Source organism: Aulostomus chinensis, chromosome 21, assembly GCF_037954235.1.
Source record: "Aulostomus chinensis isolate RoL2024-O1b breed Wild chromosome 21, RoL_Achi_v1.0, whole genome shotgun sequence".
In the NCBI taxonomy this organism is placed as follows: Eukaryota; Metazoa; Chordata; class Actinopteri; order Syngnathiformes; family Aulostomidae; genus Aulostomus; species Aulostomus chinensis.
Genome location: NC_141340.1, coordinates 11,274,458 through 11,301,724, shown reverse-complemented (window position 1 = coordinate 11,301,724; position 27,267 = coordinate 11,274,458). Strand labels below are relative to the sequence as shown.

The 27,267-nt window shown below is 40.9% G+C and overlaps 1 protein-coding gene across 1 annotated transcript in view; it reads left to right on the top strand.

Annotated features, from left to right (window-relative positions):
• The window catches only part of prex2 (phosphatidylinositol-3,4,5-trisphosphate-dependent Rac exchange factor 2), a 100,792-nt gene that overhangs the window by 56,834 nt on the left and 16,691 nt on the right, over positions 1 to 27,267 (top strand). The window contains exons 23-36 of the mRNA XM_086192108.1: positions 1,408 to 1,569; positions 3,640 to 3,862; positions 3,946 to 4,153; positions 7,241 to 7,420; positions 8,149 to 8,243; positions 8,736 to 8,818; positions 10,963 to 11,053; positions 12,943 to 13,071; positions 15,019 to 15,060; positions 16,053 to 16,150; positions 16,247 to 16,393; positions 19,235 to 19,337; positions 19,467 to 19,610; positions 20,332 to 20,446. Coding sequence (XP_086048234.1) covers positions 1,408 to 1,569; positions 3,640 to 3,862; positions 3,946 to 4,153; positions 7,241 to 7,420; positions 8,149 to 8,243; positions 8,736 to 8,818; positions 10,963 to 11,053; positions 12,943 to 13,071; positions 15,019 to 15,060; positions 16,053 to 16,150; positions 16,247 to 16,393; positions 19,235 to 19,337; positions 19,467 to 19,610; positions 20,332 to 20,446 — 1,820 coding nt within the window. The remainder of the gene's footprint in view (positions 1 to 1,407; positions 1,570 to 3,639; positions 3,863 to 3,945; positions 4,154 to 7,240; positions 7,421 to 8,148; positions 8,244 to 8,735; positions 8,819 to 10,962; positions 11,054 to 12,942; positions 13,072 to 15,018; positions 15,061 to 16,052; positions 16,151 to 16,246; positions 16,394 to 19,234; positions 19,338 to 19,466; positions 19,611 to 20,331; positions 20,447 to 27,267) is intronic.

Sequence of the window (27,267 nt, the reverse complement as noted above, 5' to 3'; positions counted from 1 at the left end):
TAATTTTTTTTTGTCCTCAGCAGAGAGAGCCCTCCCTCCTGCTGGGATAATTAAGGCCTTCGGTGGGTGTTTAAACGTGACAGTTTTATCGCAGTCATGTTAGAACCCAACGGCGCTAAGTGCATGCTTTTTACATCACAGCGGTAATGTTCTCTTGAATGATCATTATTGATTTAAGATGACACAGCAGAAACAAGATTCATTCTTAGTTGCACACATGCTGGTGTTGAAAGGGGGAAAAAAAACACGAACCGCGGCGTCTTTCTGACATGTTTCATGATGAGCGACATCTCCTTCGTTAAATTAGCAGAGATCACACGTTGTGTTGATAATCTCGTTAGATTTACAGTCCTTGTGTTTAAAATCTCCAATGGCAGTCGTCTTAAATAAAACACAGTGACATGCACAAAAATACCACATCCCCTTCAAGTGTATTCCTCCGAAGAGCAAATAATTTTGAGTATTATTATAAACATCTGCCTCGGCAGTTCATGTTGTCCTCTGAGATCTGTGTGATGTTGAATATTAATGTTGCTCGTGAGGCTGGGCTACATCGGTTTGCTTGTGTTTGGGTCTGTTTGTGTTTCATGGTCCCCCCCCCCCCCCCCTCTCCGTCTCATTAAGACGCCTTATAGCTTGCGCCGCTCTTCGTCCTCAGATCTAGTCTCTTAGAGCTTTCGTGTAGCTGCGAAGTGGAAAGGCCCTATTTCCGAGTGAAGAGCCTTCACATCACAACAGGGGTGAACATGGCCGCCCACTCCAGAAAATCTCCAGATCCTGCAATTAGAATGCAGAAACAAAAATGGGGAACAACAGCAACGCAGGTAGAAATGAAGTGAGACTCAGGAGGTCACTATTTCAATTGTTTTCTGTCAGAATTGATGGTTAGGTGATGTTATTCGTTACATTAGGGACTCAAACTGGCTAGATGATAAAGAAAAATATGTGAAAGCAAACTCTGGGGTTTCATTTTGAAATTGAGTACGACCCACTTTAACCCTGGAGAGACTTACTTAGGCACAGAACATTCCTCATCTTTCACCACAAATGTTCCCATATTGTCAAACAGACACCTCAGAGCTCTTATAAACCTTTGAGCTTGCAAATTTCTACGTGAATCGGTGAGTTAGTCATATTTATGTTATTTATATGTGTCCTCTTTGTCGTCCTTTTTGAGTGGGGCTTTTTTTTTGTTTAATTTGAACTATCTTCACTCAAGTGATATTCTGTTGTTGTTGTGTTCTTTATAGTGTTTGTGCATAAAGTATGAAAATTCAAATTCATGAACGCCCCACCCTCCCCAAGTTACAAAAAAAAAAGAAATTACAGACAAACAAAAAAAACTTCTCAGTTCAACCTCCTTGATCCAAAAGAGATTTTCCATGTATTTGTTCTCTCTTCTCCCAGATCTTGGAGGCCTTGGCGCGCAATGATGACACCCTGGTGCAGATGTGTGGCAGGTTGAGTTCCAGCTGTGATGTGATTCCAGAGGAGCTGCAGGTGCGCTTCAGCGGCATGTGTGGCGAGAGAGTGGAGCACATCAATCGACGCATTACCAACTACAGGAAGGTAAATACATTAGAGCATGATAGACAGTTTAATAGAAGCCATCTTCTCCGCGTAATGTTGCTTCCTGTTGCGAACAGCGTGAAGCTTTTTATGCAAACATCAGCTCGCTCTTCTGCAATTATCAGCAGATTGACAATAAAAATGTTGAGCTGGTGTTGAAAATACCACTTTTTTTTTTTTTGCCCCTAAATGATATGACACAGGCCTGCAATTGCTACTTCTGCTGCACTCTAGTTCTGATGCTATCAAATACACACTGAAAATGTTCTTTATGTACACTTAATTTCACAAGTTCAACACCCCATGTCAGCAGGCCTCAGTGCAAAAAAATGAAATCAGCAGGTGGAAGAAAAATATTTCGGTAAGAGGTCTGACATTGACTTATGGATTTGTATAATATGTTCTATTATCTGGCCTGTTGCTTCAAATTAGATTACAGCTGGTTGTTGCCGAAGCCAAAGACACAACATGTCGGCATGTGTCTATATGCAAACCATCCCTGTGCGTGCAAGTGTGCGTGAGAGAGAGAAGGGGAAAAAGATTTGACTCAACATTAGAGAGGGTCTTGGATTAATTACCAGTTGCTTATAAATAGCCCTGCACAGCCACAACCAGGACTTTTGTTGTGTAAGATCCCTCCTGCACTGGCGCATTCCTTCTCATGCCCCTCGAGAGAAAAGGGCGGGGGTTGGGGGGGGGGGGCGATGAAGGAATACTGAGAGAGGGAGTGAGCAGTGGAGATAGAGAAAATATGAAAAGGGAAGGAAGTGACAGAAAGACGGATCAGAGAGAGATAAAAGGAGAAGACATTAACCCGAGGCCTGGAAATAAAAGTTCCCAAGTCTCCAGGGAGAGACAGGAGAAGGTCTTCTTATGTCCCATCTGGCTTGGAGCAGCAGCTGCATATTCAGGCTCTCTGAATTTTGGTTTTAGCTCCTTAGTTGATATATACATTAGGATATGCATATGTTACTTGACGGCTCGAAAAATGATCCCAACTATCACAATGGCTTATAGCATCTGCTATGTAACATCTAAGGCAGGATGCAAGCCGAATGATGGAGGGTTCAAGGGAAGTGCAACCAAATGTTGCAAAAGACAAGAAATGTGTTGGAGATATTCGGTGTGAGCTCTGGTGGAGCCCAGCAATCCTTCAGGCTTTCTTTGTATAATGTCTAACATGGAGGAGTTAGAAAGAAGCCTTCTTTCACAGTAGTGCGTTTGGTCACCGTGGAGTTACAATATATTCTGTAATCATACCGTTGCACCCTGGAGGATGAACATTCAACATAACAGATGCTTTTGCCCTCAACTTGTCAAAATACATAGTGGTTTTATTCAAAGGAACTCCAATAAATAACATAAAGCAAATTTGAACCGCAGGTTCTTGGGTGTTGAAACAAAGACATCCTATATGCATCAGTTTAATTCAAACTAGGTTGAGACCTATAAACAGTTGGTGGCTTCCAGAGTCACATCTGTGTATGATGATGTTGCGTGTCTGTCTTGGATGCTTTACTGTTTTTTCTTTGCTCTGCAAAAGACTCTTGAAATGCTCCTGCTCCAAACGCCATTTTATCATTCCTGTTTTCCAATTAATTCAATATTTATTTAAAATCTACCAGCTAACAGTCCAGTAAGACAGTATTCCCTGAATTGTACATGTGAGAATCCTCCATTCCATCTGTTTATCTTTCCTCATCACCAATTTTATCAAAGCAAATTTATGTAGCTTTTTGCCTAAATTAATAGTATCTACACCACTCTTAATGGGACACTTTCTTTCCTCCTCCAAGCGTCAGGTGACCATAATATGCATAATGAGATAAAAGTATGAAGATTTCTATCCAAAACAAAAAGTATTTTTAAACTCATGTTACAAGCATATTTCAGTTCCTTTGTGTTCTGGTTTTGTTGTCTAAATATGTCTTCATTAATAGGGTGGTACTCTGCTAATTCTCGAATTAGCATATTGAACCACTATCTTGTAAAGGCAAAATTACACAGTGTTGCTTTAAAGAAACAAATTTGAACACTAAACCATTTTACATCTCTTGTATTTTGTCTCAGTTTGCTCGGGTACTGAAGAACAGGGCGTGGCCCACCTTTAAACAGGCCAAGGGTAAAGTGTCCCCGCTTCATAGCAGCGACTTCTGCCCCACAAACTGTCATATCAACATGATGGAGGTGTCCTACCCCAAAACCACCACCTCTCTGGGTAGTGCCTTTGGCGTGCAGCTGGATAACAGGAAGAACACCCTGGAGAAAGGAGGACGCAGCGGTGCAGAGCAGGGTGGGATACAAGACCATGGTATTCATTCGTCTGCTTTGACATCTCAGATGTTGACTTTATTTGCCTTGTTCGTGTTTACTCAGGCAAACTGAACCCAAAGGTTAACATCCAGCACACCATCACCACCATGGCTGCCCCATCGGGTCATAGCTTAGGCAGGACAGAGGGACACGGCCTTCGCTTTCTGCTCAGAGAAGAAGACCTGCTCACCCTGGATGCTTACCAGAAGCTGCTCTACAAGCTCACCACTGTTGTTAAGGAGATGGAGACGCATGGGGCCCATATTCACGAGTGAGTGGCTACATAGTATAAAATACACCTGTGGAGACACGCTTGATTTAGCATGTTTCTCAAATGTACAAGAGACCGTGCAAATCCTTTCCATGTGAGATGCCGATTATATTTCATTAAACTGCCTGAAAGGAATCCCTTCTAACATATAAATTTGAAAACAATGGGTGAAACTGATATATTTAATTTTTTAAACACTTGTAATCACTTTTTAAGATGGAAAGAGTAGGGGCTCTCTTAGTGATTCCATTTAATTTGATTTTGAAATTTCTTTTGGAAACTAGTTTGCCTCATGAAACAAGCTGTAAGTTTAGCAGCCTGCTCGGTCAATGTGCTCCATCTGGCGCTTGGCGGGCATACATTTTGCTCATTATTCTGGCACCTGTGTGTGTGTGTGTGTGTGTGTGTGTGTGTGTGTGTGTGTGTGTGTGTGTGTGTGTGTGTGTGTGTGTGTGTGTGTGTGAGAGAGAGAGAGTGAGAGAGAGACAGACAGAAGAGTGAAAAAGAACAGAAACGTTTTTAACCACGCGTCTGCACAGTTTAGGTGCATTTGTAATATATGCACATGCTTCATTTCTGTTTCAGGTTTAATCTGGATAAGGCTTTGTTTGTGTGTGTGTGCGCTTTTATGGGTATGGTGTGTGTGTGTGTGTGTGTGTGTCTGTCTGTCTGTCTGTCTGTTTGTATTACACTAGTGTTTCCTGGCTGGCCACTCTGTTCAGCATTCATTGTTTGGAAGTGCATGAGGCTATGGAAAGGAAATGGGAACGACTGCTCCAGTTTGAATCTCCACCTTCCAAAGGAAATACAGTGTCAGTGAAGTAGGAGGTGTGTGTGATTAGGCCAGGTGGACTCTAATGTGTTCATTTGTGGTACACATGTATGCAGCCTTTATATTACTTTCTTCAAAATAAGATCTCGAGAATGTAGCTCTTTTCTATGGTTCAGCTGCAGTAGTCAGGGCCTGTATAACGATTACAATAGATTTGTGTGTTATGAATATTTAAATGATGATGAAGTCATTAGAGGGCCCTTTGGCGAAGCCAGTAGCATTAAGTAAATGACATTAAAAGTCGCTAGACGGAGCCGAGCTGTCAGATAACTACGGGAATAATGAGTGGAGTCCACTCTTAATGATCCGGTTTGGAGGAATTTTGTCATTCCCTTGTCAGTGCCAATTAGTGAAGTTGCTTTCTTTCAAATGACCCAGACCCTTACCTTTACAAATATCTACGTGCACGCACGCACGCATGCTACAGGGGCTTGTTAGTGGTGAACTGTGAGGATAGGCAGGAGTATTTCGCAGCAGTAATATGAGTTGTTCTGCTAGGAGCTTCATTCCATTAATTGTGCATATTAAGCTGTTTGCAGCCTGGCTCGGGGTCACTACGACTTGTATTGTTTACACACACCCATCCTCCCTCGCCTTGGGTTTGTTTCTTTGTGTAATTTCCTCTGTCTTGCCTCCTACACACCTGTCTGCACACACACGCATGCACACACTCCATCAATCTGTACTCTAAGCATCTCTCTCTCTCTCTCCTGGTGTTGGGGTGTTGCTAAATTTGACAGCTCCACTTCCCGATGATCTAATAATGAACTGAATTTGCAGTCACCATTTAAGAAAGCACACTTTGTAACCCCCCAACCCCCTTGCGTCTCAAACCAGTGACAAGGGAGGAAGTCTTCTCATCTGAGATAAATATTCCAAAGTAATTCGTGGAAAGATGGATCTAAAGTTACATAATATCTTGGCCGACCTTCGAGTAATCCATTTTGAGGCGCTGACCTGTGAACTTTTGTCACTGAGCTATGGACAAGGAGTCACAGCTGTGTGAGGACTCAGGACCTCCTCCCATCCTTGACCTTTCTCCCCACTTCCTTGATATACTTGTTCTGTATACTTCATTAACGGCATCCTGAATAACATGATTTCTGGGCTATGAGGTCATCTGATTTATTTACTTTGGTATGGAGTAAAGCGTTATGCAAATATCCTAATATAACCCCACCTGATATGGAGTTTTGTAATGCAGATCCACTAATAGATGCAATGAAGGCGATTGATGTCTGGGGTTTAATGTGTCAAAGTGGGTCAAAGAGCTTCCTCTGAGAGATTAAGAGATGGTTCAGTCTGTGCTTTGGCCTTCTTGTTCTCTCTCTGATCAAGACATTGTTATTCTCGCTTGCTCCCTCCAAGGCCCAAAGGCCCCAAACTAGGCTCACTTCTTTATTAACTACTAGCCAATCACAGACATGGAGAGTTTCTCCATGGTGATGGAATGCCACTGTGCTTTGGAGGGCCATTGTGGTGGCTCCTGGAGTGGACCATAATGAGGGCATCTCTGTGGCCTAGTCAGTCAGTAAATGGATAGAAGTGGGAGGGGTGTGGATGGATAGAAGGGGGAAGGGGGTGTTAAAAATCATGAATCTGCCTTTGGGTAGCATGAGGGAGACAGGTTGTTAATTTGGTTTAGTCGCTTCTGGCAGCCCCTCCCTCTTTTGTCTGAACTGTAAAGATGATGCTATGACACAATTGCAAAAAAATTAAAACAATCAAAGCAAAGTTTGCGTGTCAGAGTGTGCGCGGGGATAGATTAAAAAAAAAGTCCAAGTATAGCGTTTATTGGAATACAGCTTTAAACCTCACCATGTGTTCCCTGCAACTGTGAAAATATCCCAGCCGACCTCTTCCTGCTTCTCTGATGGCCATCTGATAGAAAATGAGCTATAGCGCCCGGTAACGGCAATAGCTGTGGCGTGTTGACACAGCTGCACCCTGCTACACGTTTGAACCTATTAATATAACGTAGATCTCTGACCATCTGAAGCTGTTGTACGGAAGCCAAACATTAACAGGTTGAGGTTTTGTTTGGCCTGCTCTCTCGGCTGTTGGAGCCCACACTTGAGTCCTGGCACTTGCAATCGCATACAGTACGTACAGTTGAAAATGTTATTACTGGAGCGTATACAAGAGTTTACTGTGCAGCATATTAGTTTAATCAAAGAAGTTGATTCAAGCTGTCTTCGGTGTTAGTCTTGGATGAGTGTCATAGCTTCCTCTACCTTTTTCCTTTTCTCCATCAGTCTTTTATCCTCCATCACCCACCCTCCTGCATCAGAGACCAAGACCCCCGAGAGCTACATATCTGCAGAGAGTGAAGGGGAGAAAGGGGAGCGGAATGGCAAGAAGGTGTGTTTTAATGTGGCAGGGGAAGAGCAGGAGGACTCAGGACACGACACCATCAGCAACAGAGACTCGTACAGGTAGACCAGAGGATTTTACCTCAAAGGTTTCATTGAGATATATTGAAGTTTGAAAAAAATATTGATTTAACAACAAAGCTTGCATCACCCTCCATCGTGAAATTCAAAGTAAGATCTTTGAGCATTTTCTCATGCTTCCTCTTGTCTCAGCTCGATCCTGATTAGAAATGCTCCTTTTTCTCTCTCACTGCTGATATTTAGATCTTGAGATAACAGCAAGATATAAATAAAAAACATAATTAATTTGTGAATGAGCCGTGCATTATCAGAAATTTGTCTGTGATCAAATTTATGTCTTAATATTTTATCTCTGAACAGCTGAGGAGAGCATCTACTTGTTATTCTCAAACTGAACAGGATAATTTGTCTCGGGTTTTTGCTCCTAATTTCTCCTAAATGGGAAACAGTTTCAGTATTCAGGGATGGCCAAATAAGATGATTTATCTCTGACAAGCAAAGAAAAGACAGTGAAATATTCCTTGGGTGCTCTACAATATCCTCCCACCTTGGCCTTTGACCACCAAAATCTCAGTTCATCCTTGATTCCTGGGGGACACATGCAGAATTTTGAAGAAATTGACATAAGGCACTCCTTAGATACCTTGTTAACGGTAACAGGATTTAGAGACAGGCAACTCCTAAACATAATACCTTCAGCCCACAGCTGTAGTGATTTCTTAAATGACACAAAAGCAAGAACAAATATGTTTTCTCCATGTTCTTCCCAGCGACTGTAACAGCAACAGGAACTCCATTGCCTCCTTCACCAGCATCTGCAGCAGCCACTGCAGCTCCTACGTCCACAGTGACGAGATGGACTCTGGTACACTCTTCCAACTTTTATTCTCCCACGCATCATATATGACACAGTTGGAAACTCGCATTACTTTACAGATTTTACAGATAAAATATAATATATTAAAGAGGGTTGAGTTGTATTTATTCTGTGCCTCTATGACCACAATCTCTAATCCCAAACGATCACAATTTTAGCATAAGTGACAGGTCATGATTACAGTCTAATTGCATGATTATGCCTTTCGAGAAGGGTGGAATAAGAAAGCATGTACTGGATTAGATATGACAGATATTTGGCCCCATATCTCTGCTGGATTCGTTGTGAATGGCTTACACAGATGTGCGTCCTATCAAGTATCGGAGAAGTTTGCCATATATAAAACACGCGATGAAGACGCATTTACCGTATTTACAGACAATCTGTGACAAGTGTATTGCTGCAGTTTGAAAGGCGTGTGTCTAATACAGCATTGCGCATTTGTGGGCTAATGTTGACAAGCTGACATCATCTCTGCAGGAGACGAAATGCCCTCCAGTGTGTGGCTGTCTCACGATAAGCAGAAGAAACTTCACAGCTTCCTGGAGCATCTATTCAGCCAGGTGAGCCGTTGATTTGTGGAAAATCAGAAGTCACAGTTCTGTTTTTTTAGAAGATTAAAAATTCCCCAATAAACACGAACATAACAAACTGAAATACAATACATATGCCCGCATGTATTTCGTCTTTATTGATGCATTTACTGCTGTAATAAAATAAAGATTTTTGTCTGCACTAACTGAGGGATTTGTTTTTCATTAGGACACGAATTCTCCATGCCACATTAAAGTCAAATCACATTACAAGACATAAACTGAAGATGTGTATTGAGTTTCAGTGTTGTAATTTTGGCTGCATAGTCTCGCCAATACTAAATCCACAGTCCTGTCATTAGTTTGCACAAGGAGTTTAGCAGAGGCTTTTTTGTTTTCAAGATGGAAATGCACCCATACCAAAATGTGTTGTACTTTTGCAGCTTCAGAGGGCAGAATCATGGGTGGAACTTCTCATTGTTGCTGACACAATCTGATGTCAGACACTGTTTCACAATTTCCTGTTAGCCACCTAGCCGCAGGGATGCTACTATTGGTTGTGCATGTAGTTACAATTGAAATCATCTGCAGCCTCTCGCTGCAGTCATTATCACGTCAGCAAAATAATCCGTATCAAAGACAAAAACACTCCAGGTGAAAAATAAAGCGAACTATTTGACTTGCTTTTTCTCTAATGACCTGCAGGGGGCAAATCCATCCAGCCATTTTCTTTTGCTTATCCTGATTAAGGGTCATGGGGGGGCTGGAGCCCATCCCAGCAGCCTTCGGGCAAGTGACGGGGTTCACCCTGGACGGGTCGCCAGTCCATCACAGGGCCAACACATAGAGACAGACAACCATTCACACTCACAGTCACACCTACGGTCAATTTAGAGTATCAATCAGCCTCGTCCTCTCTTGATGTCTTTGGACTGTGGAGGAAGCTGGAGTACCAGAGAGAACCCACACAGGAACAGGGAGACCATGCAAACTCCACACAGAAAGACCCTGTACCCGAGCTGGGACTTGAACCCGGAACCTTCTTGTTGCGACAGTGCTGACCACTGCACCACTGTGCCACCTAAGGGGCAAATCATTTAGCAGTAATACACTCTAAAATGGAAAAACTACTTTGGTATGAGCACTGCATCTGCCACTCACATAATCTAATTCTCTTGTAAGCCAATGACACAGCTTTGTGATTTGATTAGCTGCTGCGACATCCTTTATGCCGTTCATTCATTCAGATCATCATTACCGCGACCCAAAGCAGTTACGTGTTAAAAAGAAGATGCTAAGAGCAAACGTCTCCTGACTAGCAGTAGACTTGTTTTTTTTCTTTTTCTCCTCTTAGCTCCCAACATTAACACTCTCTTCCTCTTCTCGCTGCCTCAGTTACAAAGTAGTGAGATTTCCAAGCTAGCCTTTAACACCTGAAAACAGCACTGCAGGTTAGCAGGAGTTTCATACACAGTCAGCTTATTTTATGCAGTGCAGAAACATATCGGCTGAGCTCTGAGGAGGAATGAAAGAGGAATCTGTTTACATTCTCTAACCCTGAATGCCTCTTAACGATAAACATTCCATTACATCTTATATAATTTTATCCCCCGAGGATTAATTTACATTTTTTTAATCAGTTTGGATGAAGAGAAAATTATCGCCTAGTCTTTTACGGCATTCTGATTCCCTGATTAATCACGTATTTAGTATCAGCTCAGTGAGACATTTTCACACATAAAGTAATCTTAAATGTCTCACTTGTAATAGTCAGATGTGTATTTTGTCAGGTAGCTCAGAAAGGGGGAAAAAAGACATGAAATTTTGCCTCTCCTGAAACATACCAAGCAAAATTGGCCATATCTGGTAAAACATACACATTCTAACTCTCACACCATCCCAGGACATATTTTGTGAGAATAAAGCAGACAAAAACCTGCTCTCTGCTTGTCCCTGCATTTCCCTCCTGTTTCCTCTCATTTGTTTTGTTGTAGAGCACATTGTCTTCACTGTAATTCTATTGGATTTTGTGTGTGCGCGTGTGCATACGTGTGTGTGATAGAAAGAGGGCGATAAGTTGCTCAAGGCATCAGCTTTTGCTTCCCTCCAGCCATTTTCGATCTTGGCCTAGTGGAAAACTGCGTCACGTAACTTGACCTCTGCGCTTCCTTCAGGTGGACTCCATCACCAGCACGATGAGAGGAGCTGTGGTGGCTCGAGCTTTCGAACAGACTAAGTGCTTCACACCTGGGAGAGGACTACAAGGTCAGGAAACAAAACTTTTGTGCATCTGATACGGAAACATTTTTACATGCAAAAGCTGTGAAAACATGGATTTCTGTCTTATTTTACTGTCAGTATATCTCACTTCCTGCTATGGTAGTGAGGAATGTGTGTATTTCGTGGGTCTCGCTGGGCTGCACAGTTGGCCTGTGAAGAGGAGAAATAATAGTGGAAAGACAGACCGCATGCTGAAAATGCGGCAGGGGCTGTAACTTCCTGTTGTGTAATGTGTGTGTACAGATGTGATTGTATAGACGAGGGAGGAAAAAGGTGGATTCCCAGCCATGTTCACCTCTCTTTATCCCTCTGAACTGTCTCTCCACTAACAGTGCGCTTCACTCTCAGGCGCTTCAATGTGTTGAAATAGCACCACTTAGTTGCACACTCATCTCCACTTGATGGTTTATTGTAGTGTTACTCAGCAGTCAATGGAAAATATGACCCTGGAACTGCTCTTTGTGCTTTTCTATATTATCTGATAGTCCGTGTTTGTTTTCCATCTAACCTCCTCTTGGACGTCAATGAGCTGTCTATTGTTACATTTTATCTCTCTCAGGGAAAATGTGGGAAATGTTGCTGGAAGGAGCTAAATTTATCCTTATCATTTCCCCACGTACAAATGTAATCTTGCTTACAGTGCCCTGTCATGATCTTTGGTACTCTGAACAGATGACTCAAACTGTTTTAAAGATTACGCAGAAGAGAAAAGGCATCTTTTCTTTTCTTTTCTTTTTTTTGTGCAAGTTTTGCAAGCTTTAAATTTGCAAACACGATAACTTTGTTCCCTAGCGGTGTGTGTTTTTACTGTGCAAGGCTTCAAAAAATGCTGATAGGAAAAAGGCTGCTGATTTTATCACACTGAATTTAACTTAAATGCTGTTTGATGAGCAGTACCAGATATTCTCAAAAAAAAAAAGGACCCATGTGGTACGCAGACACGCACCCCCACACCACCAACCCTACCACCTCCCTGCTGATCTCAGCGATCTCAAGTGAATGCAGAAAATAGGCCTGTTTGCAGCTGCGTGTGTTGTGTGTGTGTGTGTGTGTGTGTGTGTGTGTGTGTGTGTGTGTGTGTGTGTGTGTGTGTGTGTGTGTGTGTGTGTAAATGCCCTCAGGGGCACTGCGAGGGCCTTGATCAGGGATGATCCATCTAAACTCCAGTAATGTGTGTGGTTGATAACAGAGAAAATAGGATTATCTAGCAAGTGGAGCATTCCTGCATCTGATCTGACTCACCCCCTCCCCCTACTCACCCCAACCCAACCCCCCCATCTCACCAACCCCCTTCTCCATCTTCATTTCCAAAATAAACCTCCTTAAAAGCCCTGTCTTGTTGTGAGAAGAGCAACATCACATTGATTTACTAACTTTTACAAGATGGCGGATCAGATTGTCAGTGATTTAGAGTTGGTCTCTGGGCTTCACTAATGAAATGATGAGAATATGATGTGATCCAATCATGGCTCAGTCACTGTTTCATTCAGAAGGACCAATAAAAGAGAATGAGGAAGATGAGGAGAGGTGAGAACAAATGGAGAACGAAATCGAAACATAGATAAAGTGGGTTTGATGAAAAAAAAACGTCTAAAAGTCCATTGTATAATTTAGTTGTCATTTTTCTTCTTTTATTTCTGTTGGTTGAATGATTGAGTGACCTATAATGCATTCTGGGTATTGAGTTGAGCCTGAGGGAACAACACAGAAGAAATAAAATGAATAGGAATTGATTAGACTGCAAGCGGCTTTGAATTTGCTAGATTAAATTGTGGTTACACACAAGGGGATGGGGAATGGAAATAAAATCTGCTTATCCTCACTGTTTAATAATACAAGACACAAGAAGTTTGTAATATGAATGTGCCCTACAGAGTTCCAGCAGGAGATGGAGCCCAAGGTGAATTTCACCAAGAAGCTACGTCTCCATGTCAAACAGGACCCCTGGAACCTGCCCAGCAGCGTTCAGACTCTCACACAGACCATCGCGAAATATGTTGAAGGTCAGCGAGTACCTGAGCTATTCCTAAACTAGTCAACACACTCACTCACTCACACACACACACACACACACACACACACACACACAAACACACACTAGAGTATGGCTTTCACAATGTTTTGGCCCTAAAGTGTCCTCACACAGTAATATCCAATATTTATCTTGGATAAGCCTGCCTGGTTGGGGAGCTTATGTACATTAAATTATCCAGTGTACTTCAGCGTATTTATTAGATACAATAATAACCTCTGTTATATCTGCGAAGGTGATTCTAAAGCTTTGGACTGGCCTCTTTCAATTTAAACCTAAACCCATCCTGAAGTAAATGCATTAAAAGCTGAAAACACAGCCACTTTAACCCTTAGAGTTCTAGATTTGTCAGTGTGCTGGAGCCTCTGACTGCGAGTCAGTCGGAGGCTCCAGCACACTGACAAATCTAGAATATATACCCTGCTGTAATGATTAAAAGATTCACAGTACCATAAAGCCAATGACAAGGCAAAAACAAACACTGAATAGCACTACTGCCACACAGCGCCACCTTCCATCAACCTTAGTTTGAACCATTCTGACGGTTGTCAGCTGAAATTAAATAGTGTCAAAGCATGAGGTCTCAGCCGCCTCTCCTCGCCATATTACAGCGGGGGATATAGGTGAGTGATGAAGACGTGCATCGCATCACCTGTATGTGAGTCAGTGAAATGAATGAATCTTATTTTGATTCATTCCCACTAGACACAGTAAGTCATTTGCCCCTTTGAACCATGGGGATATATAATGGAGATTCATTTGTTGTTGTGTCATTTTTTTTTAACCTCTTTTTTTTTTTTAACCCCTACTGCCCTAGTTTTAGAAGCAGATCAAAATATATATTTTTACTGAAGATTTTGGCTTTACAGGTAGCATTGTATGAAAGGAATGTTGTCAGGATAGTGTTTATTCTTTTATCAACAATAATAACACCTGTTACTTGAGTCCATTTTATTGTATTACTTTACAGATGAATCTGCTATTTTATGATGTTTACTTGCATGTTTTGTTTATTTGTGACTTACTTTTTATTATTTTCAGTCACCTTGAGTTTTCACTTGTATGAACTATGCAATATAAATAAACTTGACTTAACCCGTTGCTAAGCAAATGTGGTGCGCTGTGCATCAGCGTCCATCGATGATGCAATGCTTCAGCTCATTAGACAGTTCAACTGATAGAACCGAGGCTCAGGATATCTTGAATGACACTGGTTCAAGAATTTGGCAGCTTTAGTTCTTTGCGTGCCCAGGTTAAGAATTATTCTGTATAATAATCATTTTTTAACAGGAAAACAGTCCTTGTTAAGTTATCCAGTGCTTTTCCCACCATCATTGTTGAGGGAGGGACCTAGATGGGGAGTTCAGCCTTGTCTGTACCCCATGGTAGTTTTGTGTTTGTTAATATACAGACATATGTAGACTCTGACAAAATGCCACTGGCAAACACACACATCCCTTAAACCCAAGGCCACAGTGCACTCTCAGAGAAAGGTAAGTTGGCGGTCATGACTCAGATAGTATAAACACCCAGAGTTAATACAGTATGACTCTCTTCAGTCTGGCCTGTGTACATCAACATTTACCTCTGGTCGTAATTGCTTTTTCATGCAGTGCGGTGTCCTGCCAAGCTCTCCGCAGCTCTGATACGACTATAAACCAATGTGGATTTATGTTATCGTCTTTGCCTGTGGCCGCTTTCCATGAGCTTGTGTTTTTCTTTTTTATATGAGAAGATAAGCAGCTGCGGAGCAAGAAAAAAAAAAGATATACAGCACCTTGTTATTTATGATTTTATGGAGCTGAGTTTATGGTACAGGTCATACTGTTGTGGTTGAAGAGACGGGCTCTTTGGGAGTTGATAAGTTGTTAGCTGTCTCATTGGGTTGCTTTTATTTGTTTTGTTTTGTTTTTTCCAGAGGTGAAGACGCGGCTGCTCTTGGTCTTACTACAATATACAGGTTTGTCTTACCCTTAAAAGACATAACAGAATGTAATAAAGGAGACCCAAAACAGCCAAACCACTTAAAATATGACTAGAAATTGAATAAACAGGAGTGCAAGTGGAATACAAGTGAGATGTTCAAGAAATAAGACAGACCACAGAAAGGATTGTAGTTGCAAAGCAGCGGCTATTCAGCAGTGATTATAGACACTTCACTGCATACCAGTACTGTGTAACAATTTAAAGGCAAATCTTCTGCATTGAAACCCATGTTAAAAAAAAAATTAATCATTGAATGATGTCTAATCCTATTTTCATATTGATTACATGTATGATAGAAGATTAGGGGGAAAAAAGCAGAAAATAATCATCAACCTCAAGTCAGTGATGATGTTTCAGGGTCTTGAGGAACATTTCAGCAACTGAGGGTCAAGCCATTAAAAACTGGGACTGTTCCGAAATAGCGATTGAGCCTCAACATTGATTAAAATACCACAAGCTACACTAAATTTCGGACTTCCATGCTAAACCTGATTAAAACTGCATTAAATCTTAATTATTCTTTGCACTGGCACTCAGATGTAAACTCTTTTAGGGAAAATCATACGTCAAATTACAAAAAAACTAATATTTATTTGAAAAAAAAAAGTTCCTGAGAAGTTGGTAAACTGGAAGGATTGCACAACATTTTAAGAGGGCATATTTCTCTGAAAATTACGGCAGCCAGTTAATTTTTCAAACTTATTTGTTTGATTTTTTTTTTTTTAATCCTGATGTAATATGTAACAGCCAGCAGCACATCAGAATAAAAAACAGCTTTTTTTGTCATCACAGTGAAAGCTTCAATTCCCCACAGCTCAGTCTGATCTACAAATTACTTTACTGTAAAAAATTTGTGTTAACTATTTCTTCAAGTTCTAATATTTTGTATTCCTCACATTCAGTTTTTAACTGTTTATACTTGAGCTCTTTATATCAAGACATTGGCCTCATGTCCCTCTCTTCTAGACTCAGAGATCCAGTTACGTCGAGACATGGTCTTCTGTCAGTCTCTCGTCGCAGCAGTTTGCGCTTTCTCAGAACACCTGCTGGCTGTTCTCAGCCAGGTACGTCATACACATGTTTTGAAGCCTTTAAAAAATAAAGTCTCAATCTAAAATTCTCATAATGCTACTATTTTCCTACATTTTGGTCCATTTCAGTTCAATAGTGTAAACCGAGAGCCAGACCAAGACGGTCCGGACCCCCAGGACCTTCAGGAGCCGCAGGAAGCCAGCAGACGATGGCTGGAGCAGATAGCCAGCGCTGGTTTGCTCTTCCACTTCCAGTCGCTTCTCTCTCCTAATCTGGTGAGCGCCAGACCTCAGCTCTTATATAATATGCCTTATCATATGTAAACATTATCTGAATGAGCAATATAATAACGGATTTATTGATATCAGCCCGAACTCAGAGCAACACACAGTAGATCCACATTTTACATGCAGATAGTTTATGCATCACCATGTGCACCAGACATTAACTATTATATATCATCAACAGGAAACCAGTGCTTTTAATCTCAGATTTTTTTTTTTTTTTTTTTTAATGTGCAGAATATTAAGCTGAAACAGTCAATGGAAACATTTTGGAAAGGTCAATGAAACTAATTAAATATACTGTTGTAAATTTTGACATGGATTTTCATTTTTATCATTCATGTGGACACAGATGTTTCAGAGAAGGCGCGGTGATTTGCCTCAAAAGCATGGAAAAGTAAATTAGTGAAATTAATTGGTAGAACTGTGTGAGAATTATGCGTTTTTCAGCCGTGGGGTTCTGCTTTGACCAGTAAATAAATAAGAATAAAGAAACCTCGCTAAGTAAAATAAGTTGGGCTCTACTATTTTTGTCAATCAATGTGACACAAAAAAACATCCCGAAAAAAGTTTACTATGCTGTCTGGTCACAGTGGTTGCGTGGGAATGTTGTCATTAATGCTGATTGACGGGAACACGCACGCGCCCTTCCCTCTCATCTTACTCAAGAAAAGATAGTTTCACCATCCTCGGAATAGTTGCTTTGTAATGCGGAAAAGCTGTGTGAGGATGTTGCGGAAATATCAAAAACAAGCAATGAAAAACACATGTTTGATTTGTTCAAAATTGCATTCAGAGGTCAATTAGAGGCAAGAAATACTGAAATCATTTGAGCTTGTCATCCTGATTGCAGCTCACATCTGAAAGGCATCAGAGCCGTCACTCTCAGCTCTTATGGGCTCTGTGTGACTTCACGCTGTATAAACGGATGGATTAGACTGAGAATATGGCAAACCTTTAAATTTAACCTACAGTGATTAAAGCTGTGCAGCTTAGCCTGCTGAATTTAAACATAATCAATATGTAAAAACCAAAAGTGTAATCCCTTCGTTTCATATATTGTTTTTCCACACCCCAAAGCTACAACAGAACACTGATTGAAATTTGCAGATACGTACACTTAAATTAACACGTTAGCATCGTTGAAATGTTCACTATTTAATAATCCTGGTCTTATACATACAAACAACAACCGTGGAGTTAAAAATAAACTGAAATTAAAGACAGTAAAAGCATATTTTTCCTCAGTGATTCTTCTCAAACACTTAGTATCAACAGTTTTTATTAAGCCGCTGTATTTGGATGTGGTTTCTATTTCTGTTTCGGAATTACAGGAAACACAGGAAATGCGTATTTTGGATGACCATCTATTTAGACTAGGGGGTCCGAAGGCTTACGTCAGGCCCGCTGTCTGTCCCTCTCTCTCTCTCGCCCTCTCTCTTTCCCTTTCAAGTGTCCCTGTGGAAGAAAATACCTGCAGTGAAATCTCAGCACGCTCCAAATGAAAGGCGAGCCACGAATGAGTTACTTTGGGTTCACTGAACGTGTGTTTTGGGAGGTTTCATTTGACGCTGTTACAGCTAAACAGGCGTCCCTTGTTGGGTACCTTGAAGTCACATGATGGAGTCATGTCAGTAGACCCCAGTCCTCCTCTTCATCTCAATACAAAAAACAAAAAAAGACAAGCCACTGGTGACTTTTCAGAAATGTACACACAAGGACTGTCATGCAGAGACATAAACAAACACAAGATCTAAACTGACACACACTGTCATGTAGGAAGGTTTACAGAATTTGCACTAACTGTATAAACCTATATGCTGACATAAATAAATGTGTTCTCATTAGCAGATATGCATGAAAATTGTTATAATACACATTTTAGAAATGGTATTTTTGATTGTATTTGTGGAGAACTTAAAGGATTCTTTGAGGTTACTCAGAGGGGCGAGGCCTCATGAGACTTGCGGTCGCGTGCAAGATGCTAAAACTCTTTGCATGTGATGGAAGAAAGCTGAGCGAATGTCTGGCTGATTCAAATAATTCCCTTTATTTTACATATACATACTTGCCACTTATCCTGTATATTTTCCTATTAAATCCCATGGAAAGTTTCCAACTCATACTAAAAATATGTCAGAATTCCTAAGCTTAACTTCCCATGGACAATTTCCAGGAAGCTGATGGAAAATTACTGTGAACTTCTACCCCTTTGCAACCCTACCAAACCCATGCTTACTGTAGTTTCTACCTCTCCATCTTTTGTCATAATGCTAAATTTATATTATATATATATATATATATATATATAATATATATATATATATATATAAATAAAATTTATATATATGTATATGTGTGTATATATACACACATATATAATATATATGAAAAAAATTATATATATATAAAAGTTTTTTATACACACATATATATATATATATATATATATATATATATATATGTATGTATATTACTTTTTATGAACATTGTTAAAGATTCTCATGAACCCCTTGCAATACTCAAAAATACCTCTAGGGGTGTGTGATTGTAACAGGATGCATAGTAACTTAAGAATAGAAGAATAGTCAAAGTTTAATATCAAGCTCACGTAGCATGCTTTGGTATCTTCAACTTTCTTTGGCTTCATTTATCCTTCAGATGTCATCATTGTCATTCTCATCGAACCAGTCAGTGGCCCCGATCTTCTGCACCTGCATTTGTTATATTTCTACGCTCATTTTTATTCATGCCTGCTATGTTGAAGTAAATGATGTGAATCCTGTTCCATCACAGTGACCTTACTTGAATGCGATCTCTCTCATCCTGCAGATTGATGAGCAGGCCATGTTGGAGGACACTCAAGTAGCCCTGATTGACCTGGAAAAGGTCACGTTCTACTTCCAGCAGTTTCAAGGAGAACCACTGGTGGCAAGTGTGTAGACTGATTCACCTTTTCTTTTTTCTCTTTTTTTTTTGCCTTACTGTTGACAGAGACTTTTTCTGAGAAAGTTCCTTGCTGTTGAACTTTGAATAGCAAAGCATCTTTTTCCTTTCCTGGCAGACATGCCCATCTCATACCAGGTGGAGGGAACTCGACAGACCTTGAAAGTTTGCTTCTACCTTGAGAGCTTCTACTTCTCTCAGCTGCCTCTCAGGCTGAAAAATGGAGGAGGCATCAAGATCTACCCTGTGCTCTTCACACAAGGTATACTGACACTGATTAGAGAACTTCAAACTTAGTTCAGAGATGAAAACTCCTTTATACTGTGAATCTGAAAGGAACAGTTTTTTTGGGAAATATTCTTATTTGCCCTCTTTCTCAAGTTCAGACGAGAATCCTGTGTGTGTCCATTAACAGTTGAGACCTACAGAAACTAGCTGAGTGCTAGTTAGCTTAGCACAAGGAATGGTAGTGGAGGGGAAATGTTCGCAGATCCGTCAATAACATTCTTTGACTGGATTAACATAACTAGCATTATCTGTGCAGTTCAGTATGAGATGAAAATTTAAAATATCAAGATATTGGTATTTTAAAATAACATACAGTATGTATTTGGAACTTTGCTTTCCTGACTGGGGGCAGTGATTTAATGAAGTACCCCAAAACGCAATTAAGCCAACAACAACAAAAAAAAGTGTATTGACGCCCAGAAGAGTGATTTCTGCCTCTAATCATGTCTGATTTTGTACAAGAGAATAAAGATCATTACTTTCAAGTATGCCAACACCTAGCATGGACTACCATTTTACCATTTACTGTGCTAAGCTAACTAGCAAGCTCAGCTCCCTAATGCACGCACAGAGGACAGAAGGGTATCTGCCCTCTCGTCCAGCTCCGGAGGGGGAGGAGAATAAGCAGATTTCCCAAAAAGTCCTTTAAGCATGACAACCTTTGGACTTAATCATGTTAACTTTGCTCTCTCTAGCTTTGGAGAGCATGGAGGGCTACTACTACCGAGACAATGTCTCTGTGGAGGAATACCAGGCTCAAATCAATGCTGCCTCGCTGGATAAAGTCAAACAGTACTACAAGAGACTGAGGTATGTCACACACACAAGCTGCACGTCCTGTGTGATGTGGTGGGGAGTTTTTTCCTGTAATATTAATCAAGATGACCTCCCTTACAGTCGGCTTGGCTCTCAACACTCAGCAGGGCCTCAAGGTGATTGGTTGAGAGAAACCCAGCGGGGATGTTTTATGATTGGTTGTGAACACACACAGTGGGGCAGCACTGATTGGATGGGAGTGCCCAGCGTGTCACCGGTGCTGATGTAGTGCTCCTGTACAGCAGCTGTGCTCCAGTTAGCTCACAACCTATTGGTTTGATGTACACCAGGCACCCTCTGTGATATGCTAGGTGGTGATAGTTTAATGAGGTGGAAACATATGAAGGAGGACATGTGGGAGTGGAAATACATCTCCAGTGTGTGTTAAGGGTGAATATCAATGTTTCCTCATGTTAGATGATCTTTTCTGACACTTGAAAACTTCTGTATCTCTAAAAAGAAGAGTGAGTGTACAAGACTCATTACGAATTCATACTGAGGCAATTTTAGTGACTGAGTAATTAAATGTGTTTAGCAAATTGTCTTACATTGGCGTTAACTCAGCTCTATTTAAATTACAAAGCTGAGAGGCATGATTGATTTATAGACACACACACCTGATCCTCTTGACGTCTGGCTTGTGTTTTCTGATACCTCAGAGAGGGTCGATGCATCATTGGGTTCAACTACGCATCTGCTGCTGATTTTGTGGATAATGAATCACAGAGCAGAGCTCACAGCAAAATTTAATCTTCTTATTTCAGGCAGTCATGTGACACATCAGTTCCATTAATTTATCGGGATGACTTTCCACAGAGAGTTTGTTCATAATGTTTTCCTGCCGATTGTCAGCGCAGCAGAACTTTCCGCCTGTTGCTGTGATATCTTCCACCAAAACCTTTTAATAGAAGAATACAGGCATTTTGTGGCATCTCTTTCACTTGATTTAATCCTTGTTTGCAGACTATAGCTTCATTATCTGCCTCTCAAAATGTCACCGCCGTTCTAATTAAGATCCCACAGGGAGGCACAAATGTGTTTGGGTGCCAGCAGCACTATTTAACAAGAAATGATCTCAACCCTATTCTATAAAGCATAATTGTCCATACCACATATATAGAGCTTTAATAGCATTTAGCCGTGTTATTTAGATATATACTGTGATTTATGCATGTGTACCGCACAGTTCTGACCCATCCAGAAAGAGTCTAATTGAACTGACAGCAGAGCCTCCAGCAGTAACGTGTAGCAGATGTCAGGCCTGGGTTTTAGGGGTGCTGGTTGGGGATGTGAATACACCACATGTGTCAGAAACTGTTGGAGGTTGTGCTCTTCTCAAGTATTCTCTTATCTTCTAAAGTTGTTGTAATCCAAAACTGCGAATTATCGCGAATACGAAAAGGCTCTCGTGTATGGTTAGCACAGCGGGTTTAATAAATTGGTTCTGAGAAGTCAAATTCAGATGAAAAAAAGAGAAACATTATTTTCACAATGATTAGTCTACAAATAATTTTTTCACTTCAGTGTTTGTTTACTGAAAATTGGCAAAACATTCCAGTTGCTTGTTTGATCGGAACGGAAGAAAAAATTTTCATACGTTTTCAGTTCAAAGTGATTCATGGAAAAATGAAATGTTTCGATTCCTTCCAGTATTGTGCAGATTGCTGAGATCTGCAAATGGCTGTAACTTGCATCAATAAGTTTTTGGCATAGTTGCTTAAAGAGACGGTTTTGATTTTAAAGTGGTGACAAGCTGAAGCTGTGCAGGGTATTAAAAAGAAGGAAGTACACAAAATGTGCTGGCTTTTGCCACCAAATGAATGTGGAGCTCCAGGTGCAGGCAGCATTGATGGAAATCGGCAAATAGGGTTGGGCATTGCCTAGTCAGTGCAATGTGCATTGCATAGTGAAACATCGCAGATGGACGATGACATCATTGGGTTTTTTTTGTTTGTTTGTTGGGGAGGGGGGGGGGGGGTTGGGAGCTTCCTGCTCACTCTGACAGTGACCCTCAGTTGTCTCACTCAGCCCGGAAAACTCTCCAATGAAGGGACTCACATCCTTGCTAGGTCAGTGTCCAGCATACGTCCTTGTGCTGTTTTTGTTTTTTTTTTCACTACAGTGCATGTTCGCTAACTTAGTTGTGCTAAACTTGTAACAAATTTAGCCTGCTGGATATACTGAGGAAGCTACACTAAAATTAATAGCTGTTTGATTGAAAGACCCACACTAACAGCGACCTGCAGAAAAGAAACCCAGCTGCTACTGATGTAACTGAGCAGGTTTAATGAGAAGGTGATAAACAGGATCTGGAGATGTAGCGCTTACGCAGTGACAGCCGTTGCAGTCGTTTTTTTTCCCTCCCAAAAGTCCAAATGCCGACCTTACAGCAACTGTGGAGGGACACAATCCCTCAATTCCAGAAATTTGTTTAGATCATGATGTTTCCATGGTACAGGGCTCAGTGGCGGTGACTGTCAGCCATTGACCATTGGGTCAACCCTATCAGCCAAGTCCCTTTATACATACAAATAAAACTAGAGGGCACTCAAGAACACCAAGGCAATCTTGCCCAAACCAAGTTTAAAAAGTGCTATTTTTCACCAGTGTTTAACAGATTATTATCAAAACTGGATGGCTTCATCCTCGTCCTACACCCCTGCATCAACTGTGGTACAATCCGTCCTCATAGTTTTTTCGCAGTCCTGCTAACAGACATACAGAAAAATGCCAGTGAAAACATTACCTCCACAGCCAGTAATGTTTGCGAAGACTGAGGAAAAGATGAATTGATTCTATTGGCGATGGACATATCAACTCATTACCTGTTATAACACATAATCCACATTATTATCTAAAAAGGTACTTTCAACTCAACAAAGCTGTCGAGTCATCCATGCGCACGTCAAGTAATGTGGCTAACAATAACAAAACATTAGCCGTCTACTTGCACCAGATACACGTTTCTCTGCTCCTACCCACAATATTCCCTTGTGTCAATTGTAGTAAAGTAAATACTCCCAGCTGGTTTTCAACAGTCAGTCTCTCTCTGTGCAATAGTCACCAGCTGCCATGTGTCTTTGGGCTTACCACAGACCAGGCTGTGATGTCACTGCTCTCTCCATTGCAGCGTTCCAACCTCAGGCACCTCGTTATCCTTGGAGCGCGGCCACGGCAGTGTTGGGTTAAACCCACACTGTAGGCCAGAGCCAGAGGCTGACTGACAGACAGAGAGAGCCCAGCACACGCAATACTGAACTGAATGAACCATGTTGTCAACACTCCCATTACACCTGAGACCAGAGATACTGTTGATTCTCTTTAGGAGTGGAAATTGAATTTTTATCAACAACGCATGTGGTGAAATACTAGTCATGATTTGGAATACATAATTTACTTTCACAAATACTGTCATCGGGGTCATTTGTTTTCTACGACATTAAAGAAGAGGGAAATTACTCATTATATATCAGAATCCTGCCAAAGAAATATGCTTTTCTGTGCTTTTCCTTTCTCTTAACTGAAGCTCCCCACTATGCCACTATGCATTTTCCAACTCATAGCAGTCACGAACCCTATAAGGGTATTTCCCAACAGCTTTCCACACCAAGACACAGCCTGAGCCGAGAAATGAAGAAGTCACTGAGGTCTTCTGCAAAACGCAAACTCGCTGGGCAAATCACAAGCACGTGTCTGGTCCCTCAGGAACGTTCCTAAGGCCGGGACACGCACCACCTTTTCAAACTTTCATGAGCCATCTCATCTGTCACACGCACTAAGTCAGATGGACTTTGATGTGGGTTAAAGTGAAAGATTCCTTGTTGTTGGCTCAACCCTCTTATGAAGTATTCGTGAAATAAGTGTGTAAATGCATGGAATTCTATAACTTTTCAGTCTTGCAAATCTGTGGCAAGAAAAGTCATGGTCAACAATATATCCTTTAAGATACAGGAAGAATTGAAGCGTGGAGATTGAAAGGGAAATATAAGTAGCTAGAGAAGTTGGAAAGATGGACAGGGTTTTCGAGGGGGGGTGTGAAAATGTTGGCGTGCATAGGAGCTTGTGTTCATTGGAGGGTTGGTTGTGGAGGATAACCAGAGTAGACTCTACAAATGTATTATTCAAAGGGAGAGATTATTGAAGGCTGGAGGGAATCTGTTTCTCCTCGCACGCGTTTCCTCGCGATTGATTGGTGATGTATGTTGAACAGATGTTTTTAGGAATAAAGGAGTCCATCCAGCATGTACTTCATATGATCGACAGGTGGATCAAATGTTTGTTTCATGTAGAGACCTTGCTAGACTAGTTTTTAACTTTTTGATACTTGGCCTTGCTTGTCAGCTGATGCCGGAGTGTTACGGTACGAGTGCATGGATGCGATGTCGTCATTGTCGTATGACATTTGTGAAACATGAAGAAGCGCACACAGGGAACGAAGGCATCAAACTTTGTTTTAGTATCTGCTTCAGCAGTGAAACTAATGCCTCAGTGCTGTACAGGGAAAATATTGACACATTACTGACATTGCGCTAGCTTAGTTTAACTCATGTTCACGCATCAATCAGTTCTTCTTGGCTGCTCTAAAGCAGTCGTTCCCAGAGGAAACACAGCACAACTTCCCGTTGAGGTTTTAGAGTGACAAAGAAGAATTGATGTCCAGATAAGGAAACATTTCAGTTGTTCTGTAACATGTGGTCCGATGCATTTGAATGTTTCGTTTATTTCATATGAATATTGCTAATGTCAAGCTAATTACAAGCAGCAGTTAATTGATATCTTTACAGCTGTAAGCATCTAATACTGTTTCTGTTAATATCAAGCTGGTGAATTTGAAGTACATTATTTACAGTTGTTTACAGCTATTTACATATCATATAAATGTGTGATTCATGTGGCGTTCCGTGATGGTGCTATCCTTTTGTATCCTTTCAGTTTTACAAAATGTTTCTACGAGAATGAAGGCAACATTAAAGTGTATTAAACTTTACTCCAGCCTCTGACTTTCTCTGGAAGCCTGTCCGTTATCTATTGAGAACAGAATAACTTGGAACATCTTCAGAAATTCACGGTATTTACATGTCTGTTATTTGTTTTATGGAGATATTGTCGGCAGGTTTCTTTTAAATATCAGATAGTAGCAAAAAATCCAATAATCTAACTGGTGTCATATACTGTTGCTGGGCATGTTTAGATTATTATACTCAGCTTAGCTGCCATCTTATATTATATTAGGTATTGTAGGCTTCTACATTTCATAGTGCATGCCCCAAAAAACTCTTGATAAATATGGAATTTCTTGCAAACAGTGTGTAATGTGGCTGCTTTGGTTTAGATGTAAGAAATAAAATGGGATCTATTGCATTGTCTAACAACCGGTATACAATTGTCATTCATGCTGAGTCTGCTTGTGTTTGGACTGTTGCACTTGTAGCAGCAGTAATGAATTTGCAATCACTCAAATGAGTTTATCTTGATTAAGTGAGAAGATCTGATACTTATAGCGGGTCAGGGTGCCATTTTCAATGCTGTAGCGCATTCCACAGACTTTCCTTTATCTTTGTTCACCTGCGGTTGGGGGCAAAGCGTTCCACATGTACACTTTAATCACCGTTGAATGAAGGATGAATGATGACTCAGTCTGGGCTTTGTTAGACTACTGCGTGTTTGTTTGTGTGTGTGTGTGTGTGTGTGTGTGTGTGTGTGTGTATATATATATATTTTTTTTTTTTTCACACGCACACACCATACACCTACAAGCATATACAAGACAAGCTTTGCCTTGTTTATTCTCCAAGGACACTCCCACACAACATGCTCATGGAGAGATGTTGTGACATCACTTCAACTTGTTCCAAACATTAATCCCTCCGCTGTGCTCGACATCAAAACAACAGCACACACTGCATAGTTGCTTCATGTAATTGATGATATTTATCTTTCTCTCTGGAGGGACACGGCTGCGCCGCCATGATTCATGGTGCAATAACTGCTGCAGCAGGTTCCCACATCTTCCATCTGATGCATTTTGAAGCTTCCCAACCAATTATTTCTCAGAATGGTGTCACAACATTGCAGCTGCGCAGCTACTTCAGCTTCATCTGTAATCTGAGTCGTTGGTTGCCTGTTAGCGATCATAATTTTTAATGAATATTCTCTAAGCAGCAGCAGGGAGGAAATGGAAATGTAGTCATATTTTCTCCTTAAATCTGTTCCAGCAGTTGAAGCATTGATGAAAGGCTATCGTCTGTGCACTGACAAAGGAAGTCCAAAGTCACCAGAGCATTGAGGAAAGTGGTGGGGCTTCTTTCCGCTACAGCTGGTGTGCACTGAACCCGTTTATAAATTCTAGTAATGCTGAGCACGAAAACCTGCTTCTATTTCTAAAACCTTAAATCATCTCTTCAGCAGTTCGTATGATTGCTTAAAATATCACTTTTACAATGAGACACTGATAATTTGCACCTAGAGTCAAACATTTTTAAGCCGGTCTTGCATTATAATGATGCATAATTGCATACTTGTCATTGGGGACAATGACTTGTGACAATGGGTCTGTTCTGGTACGTCATTCGACCAAACATTTATTTCATTGGCTTCACTGACACTTAGACTGACACTTAGAAAATGATCTTGCAACTTGTTTAAGTCTCCACATCATGTGTCTGAATTAATAATCTTAATATGTCTTTAGTTTTGAAACATTAAACAAAAACACAACTTTTCTGGAATTTTTTCCTGCAGGGCTTTTTCTGCCAGCATGTGCTCCCATTTTCATCTGTGCTTGACATACAGTCGGTCATGAATATTTGGCAGGA